We start from the raw sequence: 19,632 nt of genomic DNA, 5'->3' as shown, positions 1-19,632 counted from the left end.
TTTCTTGTTTCTAGAGCTCTGCTGGGCAGGGGGTAGGCAGTTCATAACTCAGGATGCCCCCCCACACACACACCTCCCTTGGGCAGGCGACAGGCAGCCCAGGTATTGGAGACCCCTCCCCATCACCACGCTGGCTCTCACTCCCTCTCTCGTGACGTCATGCTCCTCTCGCGCGGCATGATGGGAGAATCCTAATGTTTTCCAACAGATGCTCCAAGAACAGCTTTCAGATTAAAGCAATTGCAAGAGCAAAGATTTTCCTTTTTCCCTTTTTTTTCCGGGGGGGTGGGGGGTGGGGTGGGGGGAGGGAGCGCCCCCAGAAATTCCTGGACATCACCCCCTGCCCCAAGCACGCAATAAACACTGACAAGAAAAGTTTTTATTTCCTGGTTCAACTTTTTTTTTTTTTTCCTGGAATATAAACTGAAGAATGGGAATAAACACGAATAAATAGCCGAGCGAGGCCGCGCGCCGGGATGCGCGGGGCTGCAGCCGCGAGGCCATTGTCTCACCGCCCTGAAGCCAGCCTGGCGTTGTCCCCCGGCTCCTTCCCTCTCCCTGTCCTTTTTGATTTTCCTTTTTAAAAAAACGCCCCCTCCAGCCCCCTCGCCTGTGACCTTGGCCGCCTCGGATGCTCTGATTCCAGCAACTTGCCCCCGCTCCGGCCAGGCCCATGGCCGCGTCCGAGGACGGGAGCGGCTGCCTCGTGTCGCGGGGCCGCTCGCAGAGTGACCCCAGCGTTCTCACCGACTCCTCGGCCGCCTCCTCCGCCGACGCCGGCGAGAACCCAGGTAACGGGGCCGGGCGAGGGCGGCCGGGCAGGTGGGCAGGCCGGGGGCAGGTGGCGCTGGGCTCGTCCCCGGCGCTGCTCCGCGCCGCGCTCCGCAATCGGGGAGCCGCGCCAGGACCCGGGCGCCCGGCCTCCGCAGTTCGCGTCCCCAGGAACGCGGCCGGGGCGCCGCGGAGCCCTTTGTCCGGGAAAGAACCGAGTTCGCGGGCAGAGCGGGGGCGCTCCGCATCGGCCCTCCTCGCGGGCTTGCGGGCTCCGCCGTTCCGCTCCGAGGGGCTGTCCTGCCTTGGGCGCTGACCAGCTGGGGGAAGAGAGTCAGACCTGTGGCCGCCTCCGCCCGGGCTGCCTCCGAGCTCTGCGTCCCTCCCCGGGGCCCCAGCCCCGGCGGCCCCGGCTTGGGCGTCCCCGCCCGGGCAGGGCAGCGCTCCCGGGGCCGCCGCGCACGGGGCCTCCGGCTGGACGCCCAACTCCGGCGGGGCCTGGCGCACCTGGGCGCGCCCGCCCGCCTCCCGGGACAGGTGTGCCCGGCGGAGCCTCCGGCAGGGAGATGCAGGGCGTGCGCCAGGGCCGAGCCCCGTTTCATTAAATTACACGGACTTTGTCCGCTCCCCCGCCCCCGCGGCAGCGTCGATTGTTTAGGTGATAAATCCGGTTACAAAGGCGTCTATAGGGCTTGATTGATTACTTTCCAGAGAGGAAGAAAGGCCTAATAAAGCAGGAGGGGGGTGGGCTGCGCGGGGCCTGTCACCATGGAGACGCAGGAAGCAAAGTGATCATTAAAACCTTTCTCCACCAGAAGGCAATTTTCACTTCACAGAGAGAAGTCTGAGCTTCTGAAATGTAGGGTTCAAAAAAAGAATCAAAGCTGGTGTTTTGGTATCAAGCCACTGGACTTGATTTCCTCTCTTTGAGAGGCACAATTTTCTCAGGGATGATGTTTTGACAATAAGTTGCCCCTACCTTCCTTAGAAGATTTATTCTCTCCAGATGCACCAGCCCCAGATGGGGACCTGCTCACGGTAAATGGTGGGCATGGACATCTAGAACCACCCCCCCCCCCCCGGGGGCTGGGGTGAACGCAGGGTTTGTGGGGAGACTCCCTCACCTCCCTGGAACACACAGGAGCTTTACTCTCTAACTACAAAGAGGGACCTATTAAAGGCAGCTCTGCGGGCACCAGGGCTCAATTTGAAATTTTAAACAATAAACCCATGCAAGGCTTGTAAGATTTCTTTGTTAGGACTAGTGACACTGTGTCATTTGGTCAAACTAAGGTACCAGCCGAGGAAATCCCTGGCTTTTGCACATCTGGGAGGGCAAGTTAATTTCCTGGGAGTTTCAAGGGAGCCGGCCATAAGGTGACCCTTAAGCGTTTAATTAATCCTTTTATTAGGAATCGGGGATTAAGCCTTCAGCACTCCATGATGGATTGGTTTTCTCTGTGTTGGAGATGCACATCCATGATTGTTCCAATTATGGAAGTTGAGTGGTTCGTCACGAGAGAATCCTTCCGAGCTCCTTTTGTCTCCCTGGCAGTAAAAGGAAGCAAACTTGAAACGGAAATTATGGAGGATTTAGCTTTTTGGCTGTCTGTGAGTTGATGCCTCCGTGGGTGGGAACAGAGGGCTCGGCAGGTGGCTGGTGCCAGTCCACCAGGGAGAGCTGGAAGGGCTTGGGTGATAACGTGATGCCCTAGGAGGGCACACGCCCGAGTTAGTCTCCGGCTCAGAGGGTCAAAATGGGACCCTGGGAGCAGCTGTCTGAGGTGAAAAGTCTAGAGCGTGTAAAATTCTGCAAGTGGTAGAGCCTTGCTACAGATATCAATTAAGTATTTATGGATTATGTTAAGCAGAGGAGTTCTGGCAGAAAGAGGGTCAGGATCCTCAAGTTGGAAGCAGCCCGGGAGCTTGAAGCAGGAAGGGTGGACTAGGGGAGCATCTTCTATAACTGCCTTGCCTGGTTGGCTTGGCAGGCTTGCATACCTCTTTTGACGGGAGGCTCACTTCTTTATGGGGCGGTGCCTGTTTTTTGGGGGCAGACCTGTTTAAAAATTCTTCAGATGGTTCACTGGAGGCTGCAGCCCGTCCGTCCTGGTGGGATCGTCTCACGGTGTGTGTTACTGGGGGTTGCAGGAAGCCTGTTATTTCAGGGCAGTTATCATATGGATCTGCGTCTTTTTTTCCCCTAGGGCTGCAAAGTCGCAGCCCTCATCTTGCCCTCCCTTCAGGACCTCTTCGTTTGTCCTCCTGCTGCTCTAAACATCTACTCCTGGGAGTTGAAGTGTGCCAGCTGTGGGATAACCCAGTACAAAGTCAAGGAGAAGAGTTGCCTCCTTTCCTCTGAATTCTAGATTTTTATAAAACAGCCCAAGGTTGCATTTACCCTTGCCCCCAAGGCATTTTTTTTTTTTTTTAAGTAGTCTCCATGCCCAGCAGGGAGCTCACTGTGGGGCTTGAACTCATGACCCGGAGATCAAGACCTGAGCTGAGATCGAGAGTTAGACGCTTAACCTCCTGAGCCACTCAGGTGCCCCTCCCCCCCAATACATTTTTCATGCATCAAGATTCTCTTAGTGAGGACTCAGAACGTTCTCAGAAGGGTAGACTCTCCCTCTCTCTCTCTTCAGAGGTTACCATGATGACGAGTTTAGAGGAGATCCTCGGAACTTTCCTATTCGTTTATAGCTACATGTTCTTAGAAGAACAGCTTTGAGAAAACACTGTGTGTAGGGTTCTTCAACTTGTTCCTACTCCATACTGGGTCTTGGAGGTCTTGTCACATAGTATATTTCCATCTCCCTCTCTTTAATACCTGCACAGCAGGCCAGAGAATATATTTTTCAGTTTATGTATTTGTGTTGTTTCCAGTTTCTACCCATCACAATCCCCCTGGCTGGGGCTCCCCGGGCAAAGCCTCCTTGGGCTCCTGTGTAAATTTCCTGTAAGGTGTGTCTCATCTTGTGGGATGTCTGGATTGCGGGGGACCCACATTTTCTTTTTATGATAGTGCACCCTGGAAAATGTACCAACTGACATTCTTTCCAGGCTCTGTGAGAGCGCCCTTTCTCTGATGGCTTGCCAACAGCTGAGATCATCAATCTCCTTTTCCCCCTGCACAAAGAGTGACAACTCGTGGCTCATTGTGTTAATTTGTGGCTCCTTGATTGCTGGTGAGCTTGAGCAGCCTTATTCGTGCATTAAATCTCTCCGTGGCCACGTCTGTGGCCAGGGACTGCGTGGTGGGGATGGAGGGTGCTCCCCGAGGGCCTTTCCTTCCGCTCACTCCGCATCATCGCTGTGATAATGATTCTGGTCTTTGCCAGGCTCCTTTCTGTAAGTCTCTACTCTCTACCCACAGGCATGGGCAGGCCTTCTCCCCAATCTGAGCTTTCAACAAGGGAATGCAGCACGCCTCCCAGGAGTGCCTGCTCATGGGGACTTTGGCTCTGCCCTCAGACTTCCTTCTGCCCCTCGGCACCAGGCACCTGACCTGGCGTGATCCCGCACGGAGAAGGTCATCTGTGACCTCCTTCTTGTCCAACCCTTGCTGCCTCCTCAGCCTTCCCTGTCTTGTCCCCTTAGTGTCCTTGCCCCGTCTCTTGTCCCTCTTTCTGATGCTGTCTTCCCCCTGGACCCTGCTGCCTTTGCTTCGGGGCTCCCTGTTTACCCAGCTTCTCCCCTCTTCCCAGCATGACACTTGGGGTCCCTGCAGGTCCTTGGCCACCTCTTTCTCTACGCCCTGCCACTCTGGATGCCTCCCCAGTTCCCCAGTGCAGGACCAGAGACTGGGCTCAGAGTTAGCTGGGAATACCTTTTAAAACACTTCTGTGGGGGGGGGGGGCGCCTGGGTGGCTCGGTGGGTTAGAGCCTCTGCCTTTGGCTCAGGTCGTGATCCCAGCGTCCTGGGATTGAGCCCCGCATCGGGCTCTCTGCTCTGCGGAAAGCCTGCTTCCTCCTCTCTCTGCCTGCCTCCCTGCCTGCTTGTGATCTCTCTCTCTCTCTCTGTCAAATAAATAAATAAATAAATCTTAAACAAAACAAAACAAAACAAAACAAAACACTTCTGTGGGGCCTGGTCGTCTCCCTTTGTAAAGGCTCTGTTCTAGAGGACCAGCCAGGTGGGGGACCTTTGTGGGTGGGCTTCCTCAGGCTTGGCCCTGTGGACATCTGTGCCGGGTCGCTTTCTGCAGTAGGGCTGTCCTCTGTGCTGTATGGAAATGGTTAGCGGCATTCCCCGCCTCTCCACTAGATGACGGTGGCTCCCCCGCCCCTCATTATGACACCCAAAAATGTCTACAGGCATCGCCAGGTGTCCCCTGGGGGTAAAACGGCTCAGGTGAGCTCACGTGGGGAATCCCTGAGTTTAGGGCTCAGCCATGGCCTCAGTCTCTCTGCTGACAGCTTCCGTGTGTGGGGGAGCCCTGCCCTGCCCTTCCTGAGTCCTGAGCCCCACACCTCTGCTGTCCCCTCTGCTGTCACCTCTGCTGTCCCCCTCCCGTCCCTCAGATCTCGGGCTGACGTCACCTCCTCAGAATGCCCTCCTTGTCCGCCAGGTTAGATCAGACACCCTGCCCCAACCAGCCCCGAACTGCCCTTGAGTTCCAAGTCACTCAGTGTGCTCATCTCTGCCGGGGATGTCGGGGTCTGTCATCCGTGGGGTGAGTCCCCTCTCGGCCCAGAGCCCAGCACAGACCTCACATGCAGGAGGCGCCCGCGAGCATTTGCCGAATGAAAGGCGGACAGGTCCCAGACACCAGGGCCTTCGCTGACGAGGCTTGGGGCTGGCCAGCTGCACCGGCCCCCGTGGAAAAGCAGCTCTGGCACAGCCAAAGGGTGGCTGAGGGGCCAGCAGCTGCATGCTTCTGCAGGGTCAGAGCCACATCTGGAGAGGGAGAAGCCTGTGAGAGCGTCCTGTGCCCCCCTGAGCTGCGGACTGATACCCAGACGCACCCACCGAGAGCGTCCTGTGCCCCCCTGAGCTGCGCACTGATACCCAGACGCACCCACCTTCCTCTCGGGGGAGCACTCCCATGGCTTTCCTTTTCCCTGCCCGTGGCCGCTGGGATCCCCCACCACACCTTCTGGCTGGACCCTCAGGACCGAGTCCCAGGTCTTCTTGTCCCCCGGCCTGGTCCCACAAGGCAGGGCAGGGAGCTTTCCAAAACGTAAGCCCCGTCTGGTGTCTCCTTTGCCGCAGCCCCACGGCCTGGTGGTGGTGAGGGAGGTGCACCCCGTTTACTTCTCTTGGGGTTCTTCCCGGCTCCTGGCTCCGATGCTCAAGTCCCGAGTCCAGGGGTTGTCCCTGTGGCCCCTGGCAGAGGGTCCGCGTGGTTCAATCAGCAGCAGAGCCGTGCGGTAATTACCTTGTCAGCTTCTCTGAGCTTATTAAAAAGAAAAGTTGGACGCTTTAAAGAGATATGGAGTTTAAAAACTTAAGAGTTTCCCCCCCCCCACAGTAAAAGCACCGCACAGAAAAAGATGGGATACTTTTGAGATTTCTGTGCCCTGCCCCCTTCTCACCCAATTGCCACCCAGAAGGCCCTCGCAGGGAGGGCTTTGTCAGCACGAGAAGGTCCATCACCAGGTTCAGGGTCCCGGCTTTTCCCCTCACCACCCTGCGCCCCTCTTGATCTGTTGCCAGTTGCCTTCTCTCTTGGAAATGATCTCACTGATTTATTCGACAACCTAATTTATTATGTCTCTCCCTCTAGACGACACTGTCTAGTGCCATAGCTGGTGACTTGTAGCCATTTGAATCTGAGTAAATAAATTAAAATTAATACTTCCTTTCCCCCATTGCACTGACCACACTTTAAGGACTCGAGAGCCACCGGTGGCTGGTGGCTGCCATCTTAGATAGTGCGGATCTAGAACATTCCATCCCCGTAGTGTTGGGCAGCACTGCTCTGGACTGTAAACCCCCTGAGAGCTGGGCCTTGTCCATTGCCCTCCTGGTTATGCTACACGTGGCTGTTTCCCAGTGAATGTTTGTTGATTGACTGAGGTCACCAGAGTGGGATTGTCATGGCCCAGAGCTCTCCTGCTAGAGAGACCCTCAGCCTCCTTCAGTCTGATCTTCTCATGTTGTGAAGAGGAGGGTGTCCAAGCAGAGACTATCTCATATCCACACAACATTAATTTGTTTCACCCCATTGAGTTTCCTCAGAGGAACTAAAATACCCCGTGTTTGGTTCTTGCTGGTTGGCTCTCTTTGACTAAGAAAACAATGACCTCCAAACACGTTGTCTGCAGCGGGATGGGTGGTCCAAGTCTGGCTCTGCCACATACAGGCTAGATGACTTTAGGCAGGGCACCTCACTTCTCCAAATGTCCATTTCCGTTATGTCACAGAGTGGTAATTTCTGTCCCTAACTCCTGGCGGGTGAGGTTTACTGAGCTATTGTCCATAACCAGGAGTAAATTTTGAGACACTGGTCATTGGTTTCACGGCTTCAGGGAGGCAGGCATCCCCTCAGACATTCTCTGATCACCTCGAGATTGTCCCATCTTCTGTGAATGAAGTCAGGAGGCAGCGAACCCGGGGACCAGGTTGGGGAGGTGTGGGAGGGACAGCTCCTGGGCCCTTGGCAGCCCCTGCTCTAACTGTGTCAAGGCCAAGCTCTCAGGCTCTCCCCCACGCATGAATGTGGGTGAGCCCGTGCTGACCCCGCGGGACTCGTCAGGACGCGGGGCCCCGCAGGGTGTCAGGGTCCGTTCTCAGGAAACGGTGATGAGGAGGAGGCTGTGGTTCTGATTGGGGTTCAGGTCTCCCTGCGTCCCTGCGGCAGCCTGCTGTGTGGACGGGCTGGGTCAAACCATCTCCCTCTCCCTAGCCGTTGGCTCCAGCCCGCACCTGCCCTTTCCCGTAGTCACCGTCCTTCTGGGGCCGTGCCTGACCCCACGGCTGCCTCCCTGTCCAGCTCCAGCTCCCCCTTCCCAGATGCCACTCCCCAGCTGCGTGCCAGCCCCTTCCCCAGACCGCAGTCCCCACAGAGTCCCCTCACCTCCTCCAAGTCACCGACTCAGGTACTATAATTCTGGGGCAGCATTTTGGTGGCCTTGAAATAAGATCTGAATGTGTATTTGGGGGGAGGGGTTTCACCTTTGTGAGTTTGCCTGGCGGGCTCTTTTGGGGAAGGACACCTTCTAGAAGGACATGGCTGAGTCACTGTGACACTTAGGGCCGTGGAGCAGTCACACCAGCCGCCGCTGCAGCAACGGGTGGAATGTTCCAGACCCCCTGCCGGCTCCTCAACCACCCTGTCATTGACGGGGTGGACAGAGACTGTCAGAGAGAGAGAGACACAGGGGGAAAGTGTGAATATGACCAGTGGATATCAGAGGGTTTTTTACTTACTGTTTTGCATTTTGCGAGGTGGGAGCGATTCCCTGCCCTATGGTCGTTCCGCACGGGGCCTGAGCTGCAGGGCCGGTGGGAGCCGCGTCCTGGCCAGCAGGCGAGTTGGGGAGTGGACAGCTGGCGTGGCGCCTGTTAGGGCCATGTGGGAGCACAGGCCCAGGGCTGCCAGATCCCCTATTTATATCCGGAGGCTGGACATCCAGATTTTTAATGTGAAATGTGATTGTTTGAGCTTGTCAAGTCTGTTGGTTAGGGATTGGTTTGGCTCCGTGAAAATAGGAAAACTAAACCGCACTGGCTGAAATGAGGTTGGGGTTTTCTCGGCTGCTAACCCGTTGCAGCATCAGAGGCTCTGTGACTTCCTTGCAAGCTTCTGGTTGCAGATGGTCGCTGCAACTCTAACAGCAGATACACCGTCAGGGCAGGATGAAGGGGATGGTGACAGGTTGAGGGCTGTCTACCTGTGGAGTCATGACCCTGCTTTCCTGGGAGCCCTACCCAGGGACATCCACTGATGCTTTCTTGGCAGGTGCTGCGGGGCTGGGAAATGAGGGGTTTTGTTTGGCTGATTCGTGGTTGTTTAGGATCGGTGCATGGCTTCCTCTCACCAGAGCTGGTGAAAAAGGAGAGGGTCCAAGTGTTTGTAGGTAGTCGCCCGCTGTTGCCTGCCAGGCCAGCCTGAAACCAGACAAAACCCCAACCCAAACCAAGCATCGGGGCTGCATGAGGCCCGCAGGCTGCCCTTCGAGGAAAACGGAGAAGGAATCTCAGGAAGACTGAAGCAGTTATTTTGTTCCATGGCATTTCTTTACCAAGAAATTAAAGGTTGGACTAGGATGTGTGATCTAAGCCTGAACATTATGTCTATCCAAATTTTATTTGAGAATATTTATCCCGGGTACAAGACTGACAAGGTCACTGGCCTTCACGGGGCGGACAGTCTGGTAGATTATTGATAGCTGGAGTGAAAATACGCACGTTGCCAACTCTGCGTTCCATGGGGGCCATCATGCTTCCTTCTGTTTCATCTTCCTCTACAGCCTTGAGGAGGCCGAGGGTCCGGCCCATGGGTAGCTTAGAGGAAGAGGTGGCTGGGGGAGGAGCTTGAATCCAGGGAGCTTGATGCCCCGCCCACCCACCTGCCCACACCACTGCTTGCCCCGCCCACTGCTTGCCCCGCCCCGTCCCTGCCGTACTAACTGCGCATCCCAACCACTCTCTGCCCCGCCCACTCTGCCCCGCCCACTCTGCCTGCCCCGCCCATTCTCTGCGTCCCCTTCATCCCTCTTACCTGCAGGGCCTCATCAGCCTCTTGGATGGAGCAGGTGCTTGTGCTCTGTCCCTCCCCCGGCTCCGGCAGTCCGTCTGGCCGACGTAGGTGTATCCGTGGTCGCATCAGCACAGGCGCAGACATCCTGGTCCATTTCCCAGTTCGTCGGACCAGAACGGCTGCCAGGATGAGATCTATGTATTGAAAGTCAGGCTAGGGGATGGCGGAGAGTCCGCCGTCGGCAGGGTCGTTGACGGTTTCCCCTTGAATGGGCTGGGGCGGTGTCCCTGTCTGTTCGGGCAGGTCACTGGACGGGTGACTTGGCAGCGCACCTTGTCCGACAGGCAGGGCCGGAGGAGGCTGGCACTGATCCGGAGCCAGTCACAGATCGAATCTGCCACGACCCAAGCGGAGGACTGTGGCCCCGTGGCCTAATAAATACGCGTATTCCACGTTGTCCTGCAGCTGTCCTAAATGTAGCCCTTGCTGACGTTTGCCGTCGGTCTCAGTCCTCCTGACGGGCTGCGTTACTGCTTTACGAGTTTGGTCCCACTCCTTCCCGGAAGTTTGTATCCGTGTGCAGAGAGATTTTTGCCTGGTTGTAATCACCAGCTCAGGGGATTTGAATCAAGGCGGAGAGATGTGCCAGAAATGATCTTTTTGCTTCCCTTTGGCAGGAAAACATCGTCTCGGGCAATGTTAATTCGGGGATGACTGTTTTCTGCAGTCACATGAGTCAGGTTGTTGCTGACCTTGGCACATTTGTCAGCCGGGTCCTTTGTGCAAAGCTCCTGAGCCCTCGCGAGCCTCAGAACCCTGCTGCGGTGCTGGGGTCTCCAGGCCCTGCCCCCCGCTTTTAATTTTCTTTTTAGAGTCCAGATGTGCTGGGGGACACGGGTTCCATGGAGAGTGGTCGTAGAGGATCTTCCTTGAAACCAAATCTGTTTACGTCCGGGGGAAGATGCATTAAAACGTGAATAAAGTAGCCCCGTCATGCGTTGAGACAGAAGACACAGAGGCAGCAAAGGTCGGGGAGGTCACAACCGGGGTGTCAGTTTCAGGGACTTGGGGAGATGCTGTATGTTATCATCCTGGGCTTGTGACTCTTTGGTTCTTATTTATCTGCACGGCCACGTGCTTGGTGTGGGGGCTGTGTCGCCCGTTCTGAGAGCTCACAGTCTGGCGAGCTGCACTGACGATACCACGTTCACAAATACAATGACAGGATCCCTGTGTCCTAAGCACCAGACCTCTCAGATTGGTCCCCTTCTGGGCTGGGTCTCGTTCCTTCTCTGCCAGTGATCAGTGGTCCGCAAGCAGGTGGCAGGTCAAGGACCCAGGCTGGGCTCCGTGAGTGCCTCTTTTCCACGTGGGCCTCACCCTCCACGGACCCAGCCACCTTGCCTCGTGGCAGTGGTGGAAATGCAGGTCATAGTAGATACAGGAGGGGCGGAGAACTGGGGCCACGGTGCAGCCCACACAGCAGGCTCGTTTCCCTTCCCGGACCTTCCAAGCTCTCAGAGACGAGGGCTCAGTGGGATTCATGTTCGGTGTCTCCTGCTCCTCTCATGTGGCGGAGCCACCACTGGGAGGCCGACAGGAGAGGTCCGAGGGGGCCTGGCGGGTACGTGGACTCTTTGGTGTCAGACTGCCTGGGTTAGCATGACTTTGGCAGAGCCCCTGAACATCTCTGAGCCTGTGTGCCCATTGGTAGCAGGACGGTTCCTCGTTGCACTGCCTACCATGGAGGATGGTGGTGAGGACGAGGGTGGGGTGGTTTCTGTAAAGCATTAAGCACAGTGCCTGTCAGTACAGAGAAGCTGAGCATTTGGCCAGTGACGGTGGGGGCAGCGTGGAGGCTCTGACACCCATGTCTCCCATGGGTGCCCTCGCGATGCTGCCAGAAGTGTCCCTCCTGGGGGAGTGTCCCTGCACTGCGGGTGGTAACCAGGCATCCCTTCTCACATTCCCACCCTTGCCTGGTTGGCCCCGGGGCTGGTGCACGGGGTCGCTGCTATGGGAGGGACACTCCTCTGGAGGCGCTGTGCCCATCTCCCTAATGGGGAGCTGAACTGGGGAAGCCAGGATGTAACAGGCCCAGGTCAAAGGACAAGGTTGAAGGCTGAGTCACAGTCCCAGCTGGGATGTTCTGCTGCGAGTGTGCGGGACTGGTGCTTGAGGTCAGCCTTGCGTTCGGGAGCGGATGCGTGGACAGCGGGGCCCACCTGCTCCTCTCGTGTGATTCCTGCCCCACGCCAGCTACCCTCATGGGTAGCTGCTTCTTCATTAATGTGAAGCAACAGAAGATTTAGGGACAAGGTATTAGTTTGTCTCACTGTTCTGGTGGGAGAGTGAGTAGCAGGGGACGTTTAATAGCAGGAACGTGGAACGAACTACGAACCCTCCTCATGCTTCTGGGCAGCCCCTCGAGGAGGGCAGGGGGCACAGGCGGTCTCTCTGTGTCCCCTGCAGGACTCTGGTAGAGCTGGCCTTTCCTTAACGCTGTCACTGCGAACATTGGTGACATCTTAACGTGACGCCTTTCCTCTAGTAGTTTCCCAACTCTGCCCCGCTTTCTGGGAACTATATTGGTACCTTCTTTCCGTAAGGATTTGTGCTGTTGGCTGCTGTTCTCAGCTCCAGGACAGTCCTGCTCCGCGTGGATGCTAGCTCTTCTTGAGTACATGGTAACGACACCCCGTACCCCCTTCTTCCTACACGCAGGGAACTGTCGGGAAAAGTAAAATCAGGGGGGGAAAGTCCCCCAGCAAGGGGCAGTGACAGCAGGGCACGGGGCTTCAGGGCAGGTGGTCTTGCCCTTTGGGGAGTTGCTGGAGCCGTGAGAAGGGCAGCACTTGGAGCACGACTCTTGGTGATACCAATACGCATTGCTAAAAAGCAGCCGACAAATGTGTTAATAATTAGTCTCTGTGTGGTTTTTTAAATGAACTAATGACAGTTTATTCCCGGAGGACATTAGCCCGGAGCAGCTGTGCCCTCAGGGAAATACCAACTCCGATCACCCGTCTTGTTTCTCTGGTTCCTTTTTCTGACCCTGGGCCGAGTGGATGTCGCATCTCGCTCGGTGGACTCTTGGGCCAGGAGACCCAGGTCGCCCCTCGAATGGCACCTAGAAGCCCAGTTACCAAACATCTCAGGGGGTGTGACATCGCTCGTTGCAGAGAGGGTGTTAGATGGCTTCTCACCCCACTGCGAGAGCCTGAATTGGGAAAAGAAGAGACACGCAACATACGTGTGACGACCCCAGGGGGCTTCTTGCAAGTGTGGGCTCCCCTCCACTTCCTCCTCACCCCCCCCCCCTCCTGACCAGCACACTGAGTGCCTGCCTCAGGCCAGGTGTGACGGTAGGCATGGGGACAGCATGGACAGCAGAGGCATTGCCCCACTGCCCTGGGGTAGTCTCATGGGGGGGTGGGCCAGGGCTGGGCTCCCCCACAGGCAAACGCGAGTCCCATCAGAGGGAGGCTGCCCTGGTGCGGGGGAGGGGCCTGCAGGCTGGGGGAGCTCCGAGAAGGTGTCACTCGAGTCGGGAGCCGAAATGTGGGTTGGAGTGAACCAGCCTGAGTGGGAAGGGCAGGGTTTTCTGGCGGGAGAAGATGGTCCGTGCAGAGGTGGGAAGGAGTTTGACGGGGTGCTCCAGGACCAGAGTCGTGTGGTGGCCGGAGGGTGGGAGGAGGGGGCGTGTGGCCGGATGGTGCCCCGGGCCGGGAGCCTTCTCCAGGGACTCCTGGGCAGAGCGGGGTGGGGGGCTTGTCTGCACCTGCAGAGGCAGCAGGAAGCCTGGAGGGAGGGGCCCCGTGTCTGCACGTTGTGGGCACGTGTGCGCGCCCGCGTGCGTGGAGAGGGGGACTGGGAGGCTGTTCTCGGGGCCTGTGAAGAGCTCCGGGTTCCCAGCCTGCGTTTTCCTTGGGCTCGCAGACCCCTGTGCGGCTCTGTACAGAATGTGCACAGACGCGACTCCCTGCGGTTTCTCGTGAGTGGGGTTCTGCTGTCCTCTCACGCCGCGAAGCCTGGAATCAGGCCTCACTCCACAGACTGGTGGGGCCACGGCTGTGTGGCCCCTGTCACCCTTGGGAAGCTTGGGGACCATCCCAGCATCGGGGCTGGAAGTGCTGGAAGTGTGGTCGGGCACCTGTTCTCTCTCTCTTTCTCCCTCTTGCCTGCAGTGAGGGGTCTGTGAGCCCGTGTTCACCGGCCCTCTCCCTGCCGTGGGCAGTTCAGAAACCCTCTGTGTGTTTCTCTCGTGGTGCCCAGGCCCAGGACGCTGAGCGTGGGCCCCCGTACCCTGAGGTCAGGGGCTCGGGTGGGCACCTGTACTGTGTGCGACGTGGGAAGGAGGTGGGCAGGCCCAGAGGACAGAGGGACGAGGGTCTCCTTCCCAGAATCACTGGGGGTTTCAGGCTTCTTTCTCCCCCTTCTCTCCATCCTTCCTCTGTTCCCCTCCCCGTGCTCCTGCCTCCCTCCTTCCTGAAAAGAAGCGGCAGTCGTGGGAGAAGGCGCACGGTCGGAGGTTCGCCAGGAGCTGTGAAGGTCCGCTTGTCAGGCTCCTGCAGGCTGTAAGGGCTACACAGCTCCGTGTGCTGACTTTTGTCAGAAGTCGCTGCGGGGGTGGGGGCAGCCTTCGCACACGTGTGTATGTGTGCATGGGTGCAGGGGTGTGTGTGTGTTGAGGTTACTGTTGTAATTCTCATCTTTTGGGGAACGTTTATTTATTCGACAGAGAGCGCGCATACGCTGGTGGGCGGGGCAGTGGGAGAGGGAGAGAGTGTCAAGCAGACTCTGCCCGGAATGCAGATTCCGGACGCGGGGCTCGATCCCAGGACCCTGAGATCATGACCGAGATGAAACCGAGAGCTGGGTGTTCCGTCAGCCAAGGCACCCAGGCACCTGCCTCCCCTCTGGTTTCGAGGCCTCAGAGGGAAGGGACCTGGGTCAGGCGCCATCTCACATCTTTCCCGCAGACCGCTGGAGCCAGTGTCCGGGTGCCTAGTAGTGGGCCTTCGGGGCAGTCTGGAACCCCAGCCCCCCACCCCTCCCCCGGCCAGCCTCGGCAGGCGCCTGCGTCGGGCGCTGCTCACTGTCCTCCTTTCTCCTTTGTGCGTGGAGAGACGACATCTCTGCCTTCCTGGGGAGGTCGTGGGCCTCCGATGAGGCCTGGGAGCTCGGCCCAGATCAGCTGTAACTGACCTGCCGCTGACACTCGCGGGTGGGCACCGTGAGATGACGCCCTTCTCCTGTTCCCCCGGGGTGGCGAGTCTGCGATGGAGCTGCTCTGACTGTGGGGGACGGTGCCCCCTGTTTGCTGGCATGGCCTCAGAAGCCCTCACCGTCTTGCTGTGCACGGGAAGGCCTGGTGTCTTTGTCGCCTCTCCAGCTGCAGGACAGGCAGGGGTCAGAGTGCTTCTGGGGGCTGAGCTGGGCATGGGTCTTAGCAGGGAAGCGCACACATCCAGAGTCCTCTGGGCTGGGTGCTGTTCCTCCGTCCGGGATGCCTGCGTCCTTCCTGAAAGCCGTGAGCCACTGTCTAGAGAAGCCTGAGCTCGACTTGCTGGGGGAGAACCCTCGAGCTAATATGCAATCCCACTGTTACATTTATTCTGGGGAGCACGTGTTCTAATTTGTGTCATCTTAGCTTCCATCAGAAAGATCTCCAGCAAACACTCAGAAGCTTGTTTTCATAGAAGGCATGAGCCTTGGAAAATAATATCCCCCCCAACCCTGGAAATATAGGCAGGAAAGGGGAAATAAATGTTTTCCCTGGGAGGTGGTAGGTAATAGTTCTTATAAAAAACAAAAGGGTTTTACACTGGAGAAGTAATACATGCCCACGTCGGGAAAACTCCGGGCCAGCGGGAGACGGCGGAGTAGGCGCCGGTGAACTGGCGTGGCCCACTCGGGCCTGGGCTGGGGTGTGTTCCAGCCAGCTGTCTGTTTCTTCCCTCCGGGCCTCAGTTTCCCCACTCGCAGCCCCCACCCCCCCGGGTGGTTATGGTCGGCGTTCAGCAGTGCCGCATGTCAGGTGCCCGCCATGGGGAGACTGAGGTGGAGGGGGACTCGGGTGTGCGGGGCAGGGCAGGGGAGGAAGGGCGGCCCCCAGACCCCCTTCAGATGGGGACGGCTGAGGAGCACGATTTGGGGAAGGAGAGCTTGAGTTCAGGAGACGGTCTGGGACGGTTGCCAAGAAGGTATCGGGCACGTGAGCCGGCTGGAGAACAACATCACGCCGACGGGCGCATTTGAGGCTCCGTGCTTCCCTCACAGCGGGGCTGTGGGACACGGGGAGGGACTTTGAATGTCCCCAGACTCTTCCCTGTCTCGGTTACAGTGGGGACCCTGACCAGTCAGCCTGCCTCTGCTCACCTGCATAGAGGCACGGTGCTGGCTGGCTGCTGGGGACAGCCCAAAGGTGCCCTGTCCTCACGGAGGTAGGCCTCGTGACCTGTGCTGGCCACACAGGGGGCTTGTGTCTGGGTCTGAATTTAAGCTCTGGCAGGGGTGGGTCCTAGGGGGACGCTGGGTTGGATGGTGCGGCTTCGCGTCTGCAGTCAGGTCGACCTCAGTGAGTTACTTGCCGTCTCTGTGCCCTCTTTCACCTGTAAAAAGGGGAAAACGATGTGATTCAAGCTGTTTCCAAAGGTGGCCACGATCATTACCTCTGACCCCACCCACCCTTTTGCTATGTCCCCCATCAGGAAGGGTGCTGTCTCCTGCCCCCCTGTGTCCCCGTCACTTGCTTTGACCAACAGATGCCTCAGAAGGGACACAGTATGACTTATGGGCATAGAAGTTAGAGCTCGTGGCCTCTGTTGTGGCCCTCTTGCCTCTTGTGGGCCATCCAGCCAGAGTAGAGCTGAGGTGACCCCGTGAGAGCTGCCGGGCCAATGAGTGCAGCCGTCCTGGACGACCCCAGCCCCGGCCAGGCTCCCAGCTGAATACGGCAGGACCAGTGAGCCCAGCCCTCCCCACGTCGAGCACACGAGCCCGTGCTTCTGGCCCACAGCAGCGAACAGTTACATCCTAAAATAGGCCACTGAGATGTGGGGTGGTTTGTTCCACGCCGATAGCTGATGGACACGGACTCCACGGTGCCGGGGCCTGTTTCTCACCAGGAGTCACACTCTGGTCCTTTGCTCCATGCTGCTGGGCAGGTGGTGACTTTCAATACGATTTCTCTGTTTCTGGCTGGTGCTGGGTCTGCCTTGACTTTGGAGGGTTCACCTGGTCTGTGTTGATGGAAATGAAGGTTTCTATCCCAGGAGCCAGAAGCAGGGAGATTTTAGTGCCTGTGGAGTGCCAGGCAGAGGCCAGCCCATCAGAGGACCCCGGGGCTGGGCTGGATTTTGAAGGCACTCAACTCCGGTGTTCTGAGCTGGGAGCATTCTTTGCAATCCCTTGTGGGGAGCTTAAAAATGAAATCAGCCTGAACTTTCTCCCTGGAATTTGTGACTGGCAGCCGTCATTACAACTGTTTATTGGATACCTGTTCCGGGGATACAGCAATAAAGACTATGATGTCCCTGCCTTCACAGAGCGAATCCTCTGTTGGGATAAAGGGAAACGAATTGGAAAGATGAAGATGTATGGTGTGACACCAGGGAGTTATAAGTGCCCCAAGACCAGGCAGGAGGAGAGGCTGGCTATTGTTAGGTCGTATGGTCAGAGAGAGACAAGGCAGAAGTGAAGGGATTAGTCATGTAAATGCCTTGGAGAATAGTTCTCTGGGCAGAGGAATGGCAGGTGCAAAGGTCCTGAGGTAGATGTGTGCTTGGAGTGTTGATGAACAAGGGGACCAGGAGGCTTAAGTACAGTGAGTGATGGGGGGCTGGAGGTGTTAGAGCCCATGAGACTTGGCAGTCAGGGCTGGGATGCTGGGGAGGTGCCATGGCCCTGCTGGTGGCTTGGGCTTGGTTTCCAGAACCAGCTCTTGGAAGGGGATTGATCTAGCTGCAGTGGGGCATCAGACCATATGGAGTAAGGCCGGTCATGTTGTCAGAGATCGTAGTGGCCAAGAGCACACTGTTTGTAGCTGTTCTTTTGGGTACCCACATCCCGACCCTAGGACCTGCTCTGTCTCTGTCTTCAGCTGCGGTTCCAGCTCTGCCCACACGGCAGGTAGGCAACAGGCGATGTGCCTGAGCCCTCCAGGCTGGCACTGGCGCCCAGGTCCACAGTGGCGTGGTTGCCGGTGCTGTCACGTTGGCAGCTTGAACTTGGCCATAGTTGAAGTATTTATATCGTGGAAACTGGCAGCTGCTATGTGCCTACTCCTGTATCCCTCCCGGGTGTTGGTTAGACACTTAGCAGCTCCCAAGGCCAGGACCCTGCCTTGGGCAAGCACTGGGGGCCCCGGCCCTTCTCCCCTGAAGTGGAAGTATGGCCAGAACATCAGGGAGCTCATGCCTGAGGACTAATCCTCAGCCGAGGGGATGGGGCCAATGTCCTGGCCTCCCTGCTTTCGGGTGGGCAGTCTTAGGAGCCCGTGCGGGGTAACGCCCCGCTGCCCATGGCAGAGACCTTGGGAATGCACATGTATTTCCCCACTCCCCAAACCCTGCTGCCTGGGGCCATCTTCCAGACTGTTTCTCCAAAGCCCACCTCCGGCTCTGCTTCCAGGGAAGCCAAACCAGGATGGTTCTGGAGGCTGAGGCCATGAGATGGGGCCGCTGTCTGGCTGTATTTCGAGGGGGGAGTCCACAGGATTTGCCGAGCCTGAGAGGGGACTCAGGGGGACCCTGAGGGTTGGGCCTGAGCCCCTGGAAGAAGGAAGTCGTTCTGGACAGCGACGAGGGCGGGGGTGGGGAGGGGGAGATAGTGATGAGCAGGCTGGGGGTCTGGGAGTCCGGGTGCGCCGGTGAGCCATGCAGGTTTGAACAGCTTCTGAACCAGAGGTTTCCCAGAGGCCTGGGTGGAAACGTTGCTGAGTTGGGAAAGGTGTAGCCACACGCCTGGGAGGAGACAGCATCGAGCCACTGGCCCCGGCCTCTGACAGTCCGCTCTGTCTCCCGTCTGAGAAGCACGGCGCTCCCTCCGCCCCCTCCTCCGTTCCGTCATCGAGGTACCTGTGTCCCTCATGTATCTTTGATCTGCTGTTTACCTGCCTGTCATCCCCGTCTGTACACGTCATCTGTCTCCCTCGCTGCTGATTGATCTGTCATCCTTCAGTGTATCAAGCCCATCTACCCAGCTACCTCGCATCTGTCTAGCTGTATCTGTCATCGGTCTAAAAATCACCTGTCTGTCTCTCAAGCTCCCATCCATCCATCCATCACTCGCTTCCTTTTAACCCTTCCTTGGCACTCCTGCCCAGACGGAGCCTCGCCCTGGCTTGAATGCCCCCAGGGACGGGCACGTCCCTACTTCCTTGGGATTCTGCTTAGAAGTTTCCGCCTCCTGGGCCCACTTGAGCACCGTGTCATCTGGACCCTGTGCTTCTCTCCCATTCCTCACCCGAGATTTATTTACACTCTCCACTTGCCCCGAGAGAGCCACTTGGGAGTTCAGAGCCGTGCGTCCCCTGGCGGGGCAGCCCTCGGCGCGCTGGGGAAGAATGGGGCCAGTCAGTGTGGGGGGACGCCCCCGCCTCAGCTGCAGCTTCCCTCCTCTTGGCTCCCTGGGCAAAGGCGGCTTTGTGCTCCGCACGGACAAGGCCCGCCATTGAGGCAGGCCAGGGGACGCTGTGGAAGAGCAAATGATGGCTAGAAACTAAAATTAGGCATTTCACAGAAAGCAAGCCCTGCGCCGGTCTCCGCGGCGAGCCCCCGCGTGCCTGCGCCTGAATGAGCTCTTTGCTCTCCGACTGCGCCGCTGAGCCCCGCTTCTCAGTCCCAGGGAGAAAGCTTGCCCTGTTCCCTCCTGGGGCTCTGGCTGACAAAATGAACAAAACCACAAAGAAATGCAAAGTGGTGAGACGATTGGTTCATTTTCTCCTGGCTGCCAGTGGGCCTCCAAACCTGCTTGCGGGGGGAGGGGGTGATGAGTGTTCTGGAAGGTTCCCTACAACTTATTTGCAGATGGGCCAAAAGGAGGCTGGCTTCGAGAGGAAGACCAGTGGCCTGTGACTCAGACAAAGGAACTGGGGCGGCCTGTGAGGAGCTTCAAAGAGGCAAGACTTTGCTTTTTAGATTTTTTTTTTTGCATTTTCTAACTTTTTTATTTAGAAATCATCTTAAACTCATGTGGAAGTTGCAAAAGG

The 19,632-nt window shown here is 57.5% G+C and overlaps 1 protein-coding gene across 1 annotated transcript in view; it reads left to right on the top strand.

Annotated features, from left to right (window-relative positions):
- Positions 1 to 225: 225 nt before the first annotated feature.
- PHACTR3 (phosphatase and actin regulator 3) overlaps positions 226 to 19,632 on the top strand; it is a 198,268-nt gene continuing 178,861 nt past the window's right edge. Inside the window, exon 1 of the mRNA XM_032350182.1 lies at positions 226 to 791. Coding sequence (XP_032206073.1) covers positions 674 to 791 — 118 coding nt within the window. The 5' untranslated portion in view covers positions 226 to 673. The remainder of the gene's footprint in view (positions 792 to 19,632) is intronic.

Source organism: Mustela erminea, chromosome 7 (genome assembly GCF_009829155.1).
Source record: "Mustela erminea isolate mMusErm1 chromosome 7, mMusErm1.Pri, whole genome shotgun sequence".
Classification (NCBI taxonomy): Eukaryota; Metazoa; Chordata; class Mammalia; order Carnivora; family Mustelidae; genus Mustela; species Mustela erminea.
Note: the sequence above shows the minus strand (reverse complement) of the source record. Positions and strands in the feature narration are given on the sequence as shown.